Consider the following 7,392-nt stretch of genomic DNA (forward strand, 5'->3'; position numbering starts at 1 on the left):
ACCCAGCGTCCTAGGGCTCAGGGCAGGGGTGGCCCCATGCACCCAGCATCCTAGGGCTCAGGGCAGAGATGGTCCCATGCACCCAGCGTCCTAGGGCTGCCATAGCAGGACCAGAGACTGAGCCTCAATGACAGACATTTATTCTCTCCCAGTTCTGGAAGCCCGAGGTCTGCAGCAAGGCTTCTGCGGGCTGGCTTCTCCCGGGGCTCTCTTCTTCCCAGGTCTTCACAGGGTCTTCCCTCTTCGTGTCTGTGTGCATATTTCCTCTTCATACAGGTTAGGCTCCACCCTAGTGACTTACCTTCAACTTATTACCTCTTTAAAGGTAATAAGCATTTTTATAAGGAATTTTCCAAATAAGGTCACATTCTCAGGTTGGGACTTCAACATATAAAACTTTTTTTTTTTTTTTTTTTTTTTTTGAGACAGAATCTCTCTGTCATCCAGGCTGGAGTGCAGTGGTGTGATCTTGGCTCACTGCAACCTCCACCTCCTGGGTTCAAGCCATTCTCCTGCCTCAGCCTCCCAAGTAGCTGGGACTCTACAGGCACCCATGACCATGTCCGGCTAATTTTTTTTTTTTTTTTTTTAAAATTTAGTCACTCTGTCCCCCGGGCTGGAGTGCAGTGGCACGATCTCAGCTCACTGCAACCTCCGCCTCCCAGGTTCAAGCCATTCTCCTGCCTCGGCCTCCCAAGTAGCTGGGACTACAGGCGCCCGCCACTAATCCCAGCTAGTTTTTGTATGTTTAGTAGAGACATGCTTCACCATGTTGGTCAGGCTGGTCTCAAACTCCCGACCTTGGGTGATCCACCTGCCTCAGCCTCCCAAAGTGCTGGGATTACAGGGGCAAGCCACGGTGCCCAGCCTGACATATGAATTTTGTGGGGGAAAAACAGCCCGTAACAGACTGGAAGGTGCCTGAGATGCTGCGGCAGCATCTGCAGAGGGGTCAAATTAGACTCAAAGATGCCAGCACCTCCTCCAGGAAGCCTGCCAATTAACCACTTGAGTCACTACCCCCTGAGCCCTGGGTTCTCTCTGTGAAGTGGGGTGCTAAGAGTCCCAGTTCAAGCCCGAGAGATGCCCAGCAGCCCACAGGCCCTTCCTCCCAGCCCAGTCCCACCTGCTGGCTTGAGTCTCACCCCACCTGTCTCCAAAAGGCAGAGATGAGGGGTGACAGGGAATAAGCGTAACTGAACAGAGACAGCCGGGCCAAGGTGGAGGGCTTCCTGGGGCTCAGTGACCTGCTCACCGCCACACAGCTGGCCAGAGAGGTCAGGACTGCGCCTGAGGCCTCTGGCTCTGTGCACTGGGTCTTCCCATGGAGCCAGGCCCTGGTGGACTGAAGACTTCCCGGTCTGATTCTCCCACCCCCCAACTCACAGGGCATGTCAGGGTCCCAGGACCTCCAATTACTGGTCACTTCATTCAATACATAGGTGCCTGAAAATCTCGTGAGGCCAGGGCCTGGGGGCTGCTCTTGGACATCCCCTCAACCTCCATCTGCACCCCATGGCCACCTGAGCCTGTGCCCACTTTTCAGCTAAGGTTGCAATGTTTCTTTCATTCTATGTCCATGTTTTTCCCCAAATTTCTCAGTAAAATCCCTTTGGAAAAGTCCCAGCCTTGTCTCAGAGAAGCCTGGGACACAGGGTTGATCCAGGGTCAGGAGAAGGCAGGGCAGGGGCCATTAGGAGCGGGAGACCTAGCCAGGGACACCGAGCAGAGGTCAAGCCCAGCTCCCCACGATCTTGGAGGGGCGCTTCGATCTCTGAGCCTCAGTTTACTCCCCCAGAATATGGGATTGTTGTCGGGATCAAGTGGGTTTGCCTTGGCTGAGGACCAGGCTCCCAGGTAGGGAAGGCCAGGGAGCAAGCCCCCCACCACCAGAAGCCTGCATGACCTGGGGGTCGCTGGGAGGCCAGGCTGTCCCACCGGGGATGCACAGGCCAGAGGCGGCGGCTTCCACCCTCACTGCTGCTGGGCCCAGGGCGAAGCTCAGCGTGAGAGCCAGAGCCCCGGGCTCCCTCCCCGCCCTGACGAGGCTGCCGGCCGCGCACAGCAGGCCACTCTGCCCCAATCCCGTATTGCAGGGTTGAGGTGGGAGCCGGGCGGTGGTCCCAGCCGACGTCCCGGGGAGCCGCAGGGTGACTCCCGCGAGCGGCCGCAGGTCGCCGCGTGCTGGGGGGCGGGCACGTCTCCGCCCACGGGCTCTGGGCGTGGCTGGGCGGTCCGGGCACCTGCTGGCGAGGGAGGGCGGCGGAGTGGAGAAGCGCCCCGCGGTCGCCCCTCCCCATCCCCGGCTCCAGGGTACGCAGGGTCCTGGGACCTGCAGTGGGGTCGCCTCCGCCCGAAGGCAGCCCTGCTGGACCGGGAGTGGTGGACTCCGCCCGGGCTCGGCATCTCCGCGGTGTGGGTCCGGAGCACCCGCGTTGAGACCCGTGTCATAATTCGCGCCCAGGAGCGGAGTGGTGGGAATCAAATCTCAGTAAATGGCCTCGTCGCCCACCCACGTGCCGGCCTCCTGCACCCCACACCCCGCGTGTCCGCAACGCTTCCTGCGAAATGTCTGTTCCCATTCACAAAACTACCCCATGTCCCCGATCCTGGTCAAGCCTCTCCAGGACCGGCGGGAAGCGCTGGAGGAGGACGGAGAGGACCTCGAAGGCCTGCCCCACCCCTCGCCTGAGCTATAGTCCAGGGCAGGGCCCACGGTGTCCTGAGGTTTCAAACTAAGCAGGCTGCCAGGCGAGCTTCCACACCTGTCTCCCACCTCTCCGGCATTGCGGGGCACGGCTATTTTTAGAAGGAAGGCGGTGGGAGAAAGTGCATCTTTGTCCTGGAGGCTGGCAAGGCAGCAGGAAAGCACAAAGAGGCAGTGCCTCCTGCCTCTCTCGCTCACCGGTCACGGGTCTCCAGTCCCTGGCACGCCTGCCTGGACCTTCGACTTGGCGAAGTTGACATTTATGGTGTCCCACTGCCCGGCCCTAAGCTTCCTCGCCCTGGCTCAGGCTGGCCAAGGCCAGGGGACCAGGTTGGGGGACACACCCTGGGAGTGGGCCCTGGGCCACGCTCAAGGCTCTGCCCCCTCATGCCAGCTGCAACCAGGCAGCAGGGCTCCCCTTCTGCAGTAGAACAGAGTCCAGAGATAATGTCGATGGACCCCCACATAGTACAGGAAGAGATGCCTGCTTACCCAGCCTCCCACATGGGATCTGTGGCAGCCTGCTGGCTTCCTAACCCCAAGGATTCCTCTGGCAGCCTCTCACCTCGGGCACCTTGCTTTGCACCTCAGTTCCTACACATGTAAAATGGGACCTTCACAAGGATTTAACGAGATCCAACCTGGAATGGGGCAGCCCATGCCAGGCACCATCGCTGTGCCCTCCTGCACCCAGGGGAAGCAGGTAGCAGGGCCTTCAGGGTCCCACCCTGGCCCCAAGGCAGCCCCATGGAGGGTTGGGAGGCCACCTGGAGGAGGCTGCTTCTGCCTTGGGCAGCCTTGGCCAAAGCAGAGAGAGGGTCCCTGGGCAGAGGCACCAGCCACAGCACCAGCTCAGCCTTGCCCAGCCTGCTCCAGTGCCACACCTGAGTGGTCACACACTAGGTGCTCTGAACTGGCCAGCCTGGGCTGGGAGCTGAGGCCCTCACCTAGAAGGCCACAGGCAGAACCCAAACTGTTCTCAGGCCCCTGCATCCCCACCACGTGCCCGCTGGCCATCAGGAAGTGCCTTTATTTCTACGTCAAACCACGGAACAAAGCAGGGTGTGATCCAGATCTGGACCACAGGCAGAAGAGGGCAGGGCTGCAGTCCTGGCAGACCCGGTGAGACAGGAAGCAGCCTCTGGGCTCTGCCTGCGGGATGTCGGGGCAGGCCCGACCCTCCTGTGCACCATCCCAGCCACCCTGCGGCAGAGGCCCTCAGCAGTCAGACGGCAGACCCTGGCCACGTCCTTGTCCTATCCCCGGGCCGGGGCTGCCTGGTCCTCGGAGCAGACACACTCGCTGCCAGCATCATCTGCAGGTCTCCTGGTTCTCCGAGGGGACTCGGGGGGTGGGCTGCAGAAACATAAAGGAGGCCGTGTTGGTCAGGGGACTGCAGCCCAAGAGGATCCCAGCAGTCCGAGATGAACCTTTGGCAGGCAGCTGGGCTGGGGCAGGCCAAGAGGTCCCCTTGGGTGATGAGAAGGGGAGGAGGCAGAATGGGGCTGGGCTCTGCCAGCAGGAGCAGCTCCCAAATCCACCAGAGGAGGGGGTGGCAGAGGGAAGGAAGGCCTGGAGCAGACTCAAGGGCATCCCCAGAGCCCAAGTCCCAGGACTGACCCAAGGGATGGTCTCTGATGCTGTCCTGGAACCTGGGCAGAAACTGACAAGAGGTTGAGGGGGGCTTTGGGCAGAGGGGGGGTTATGGGTCCAGACGGACCCCTTCTGAAGGGGGTTTCCTGGCAGTACGGGCTGTGGTCTGGGGATGGGGAGAGGGCAGGCAGGGTGCTAAGCAGCTCCAGCGAAGGCTGAATTCACTTCCTCCTCAGGGAACAGACTCCCAGGGGTCTCCAGGGGATAAGACGTCCCAGGGCACAGCTCACGACCCTCGCCCAGCCCGAAGTGGCCCTCAGAGCCGTCCACAAGGCCCCCACAGCCCAGCCTGCTGCCTCTCCTGTGCCTTGGACCTGGCCCTGGCTGCACCCTCCTACCCACATGGTCTTCCTCTCAGAAGCTTTAGCCTTTATTTATTTATTTATTTTGAGACTGAGTTTCGCTCTATCACCCAGGTGGTGTTGCAATCTCAGCTCGCTGCAACCTCCACCTCCAGGGTTCCTGTGATTCTCCTGCCTCAGCCTCCTGAGTAACTGGGATTACAGGTGCCTGCCACCACGCCTGGCTAATTTTTGTTTTAGTAGAGATGGGGTTTCACCATGTTGGCAAGGCTGGTCTTGAACTCCTGACCTCAAATGATCTGCCCACCTCGGCCTCCCAAAGTGCTGGGATTACAGGCATGAGCCACCGCACCCAGCCTGCTTCAGCCTTTAAACAAGGCACCTGCAGCCAGACGGAGCCTGCCAATAACAGGCCAGCCCATCCCCCCAGGATGTGCACCTGCACCTCACAGCCTCCCAGGCCCTAGTGAGCAAGGTGCACTTGCTTCAAAGGTGATGACAGTGGGGGAGGACTGGGTGATGAGGGGTGAGAATGTGTCGTCACTCATTCAGCAAGTACGCGCTGTGCACCTCCCATGCCCAGGCCTGGGGCTGAGAGTGGCTGAGGGACCTCACTTGCAGATGGGAGGGGGGACGGTGCTAGGGAGGGGGTCAAGGCCAGGCAGCACCTAGGGCCCCAGGCAGAGGTTCCAAGGGCCGGTGGAGGACGGGATGTGAACAGGCAGGAGGCGGGAAGTGGAGCCGCAGGAACCACGCCCCACTTCTGACCTTGGCAGTGGCCCCCTCCTCTTCTCAGCACCCCCTCAGGCGCCCTCACTCACCAGCAGCAGCCCCGCTCTGAGAGGGGCCCCTCTGGGCATGCTCCGGGGGCCAGCGCCACTCGCTGCTCTCCACAGGGTCCACCTCGCTGGGCTCCACCACAATTGAGGGCAGATGCTGGCCCAGCCGAGGGCCCTTCTCCTGGGCACTTGCCACAGCCTACAGGGAGGGTGAGCAGGATCACGGCCATGCCAGGCCTGGCACTCCTGCTGTCTCCCACCCCCATCCTGCACACTGCCCCACGAGGGGGGTCAGGGACCCTTCCCACCCAGTCTCCAGGGCAGGGGTAGGCACATGTGTGTTTGCACAGGCACATCCCTGAGACGGCTCCCAGCCCCGACCCAGTCCCAACCTGGGGGGTAGGGTGCTCAGCCCCTGCGGTCACAGCTCTCAGAAGGCACCAGAGGACGCAGCTGTGCTCAGCCCCGGAGCCCATTGCATAGCCAGAGCCTGAGGCCGGAGACACCAAGGTCACCAGGAACCAGCGCAGGCTTCTGCACACCGCCAGCTGCCTCCTGCACCTGGACTCCTCCCAGCCCCTTCCTGGGGTCTTCCCTGCTGGGCCGTGGCCTCCTCCAGGCTTACAGGAGCTGGGAAGCAGTTGGCATGGCAACCCGAGCGGCTGGCTCTGGGCTTGCTCTTGGCTCATTGTTGAGTGCCCACAGGAGTGTGTGGGGGCTGTGTCCCCAGGCCCTCCCGGTGCCCGCAGCATCTCCGCCCCCCAGTCAGGGCCTTTGAGGCTGCAGTGCTACATGCAGAACTCCGTCCCTCAGCACCCAGAGGCCCCGACTTGCCTCGCTGTCCTACCTCCACGCCTGCACTCAGGCAGATGGCCCTGCCTGGAGCTCCCTGTCTCCCATCTCTTCACCTAGAAGGAAAGCTGCTGGGTCCACCTTCCCAAAAGAGCATGAGGGTCACGAGGAAGGGCAGCCAGGCCACGGGCAGGACTTGGCTGAATGGTATGAATAGTGCACGGTCCTGGGCTCCAGCCCAGAGTGTCTTAGAACCAAGGACCACAGGTGACCCTCACGTGTGAGAACAGATGTCACTGGGACATCTGTGGAATGAAGGAGCTGTCAGAGGACCCCCATCCCTACGCCACAGGCTGGACCCTCCCAGGGGCCACCCCTCATGCTGGCATTGCCAGCCCAGGGGCTCATTCCCCAGCCGGTCTCACTCCCCATGTGCCATTCTCCTTCCTGCCCCACCAAGTGCACTGGTCTCCAAGTCTGCCCACTGGGGTGAGCGAGGCCCAGGCCAGCAGAACTTGCCGCTCCGAGGCCTGGTGCTCACCACTGTCCGCCTGCCTGGGAGGCTGTGCCTGCAACCCCAAGTTCCAGACTGGTCCCTGTGTGACTCCAAGCTGGTCCCCCTCTCTGGCCCCACTGCTCCCCAACAAGGAGAATGGCTGGGCTGTAGAACTCAGAGCACCGAGGCTGCCACCCTGTGTAGGGAGCTTGTTATTTTAGCTTCATCAACACCCCCAGGGAAAGGTGGCGCTAGAGGCAGGGGACCCTGGCATTTGCTCACTCAGCAGAGAGCAATCCCTGGGGTCCTCAGGTCAGCAAGGGTGCTAAGTAAGCCAGGAATGCTGGCCTTCAATTGTTTTATCCATTATACTTTTATAAAAGAGCAATGAGCCAGGGGCAGTGGCTCACGCCTGTAATCCCAGCACTTTGGGAGGCCAAGGTGGGTGGATCACCTGAGGTCAGGAGGTCGAGACAAGCCTGGCCAACATGGCAAAACCCCGTCTCTACTAAAAATACAAAAATTAGCCAGGCATGGTGGTGGGCGCCTGTAATCCCAGCTACTCAGGAGGCTGAGGCAGGAGAATCGCCTGAACCCGGTAGGTGGAGGTTGCAGTGAGCCGAGATCATGCCACTACACTCCAGCCTGGGTGACAGAGCAAGA

The 7,392-nt window shown here is 61.0% G+C and overlaps 1 protein-coding gene across 1 annotated transcript; it reads right to left on the reverse strand.

Annotated features, from left to right (window-relative positions):
• Nucleotides 1-3,661: 3,661 nt before the first annotated feature.
• On the reverse strand, nucleotides 3,662-7,128 carry LBHD2 (LBH domain containing 2). The gene is made up of 2 exons (XM_032287260.1): nucleotides 5,484-7,128; nucleotides 3,662-4,063 (listed from the first exon to the last, which is right to left on the reverse strand). The coding sequence occupies exons 1-2, from the start codon at nucleotides 6,191-6,193 to the stop codon at nucleotides 3,964-3,966; spliced, it is 810 nt and encodes a 269-aa protein (XP_032143151.1). The 5' UTR covers nucleotides 6,194-7,128; the 3' UTR covers nucleotides 3,662-3,963.
• Nucleotides 7,129-7,392: the final 264 nt, after the last annotated feature.

The sequence above is a fragment of the Sapajus apella genome, unplaced genomic scaffold (assembly GCF_009761245.1).
Source record: "Sapajus apella isolate SASKATOON/1434 unplaced genomic scaffold, GSC_monkey_1.0 scaffold20, whole genome shotgun sequence".
NCBI classification, from domain to species: domain Eukaryota; kingdom Metazoa; phylum Chordata; class Mammalia; order Primates; family Cebidae; genus Sapajus; species Sapajus apella.

Bases quoted from the DNA above. Each gene is read 5' to 3' on its own strand.
- LBHD2 (XM_032287260.1), bottom strand. From the start codon at position 6,193: ATGCTGCGGGCACCGGGAGGGCCTGGGGACACAGCCCCCACACACTCC. The intron at 4,064-5,483 runs GTGAGTGAGGGC...ATGTTTCTGCAG, and splicing joins TCAGAGCGGGGCTGCTGCTG to CCCACCCCCCGAGTCCCCTC.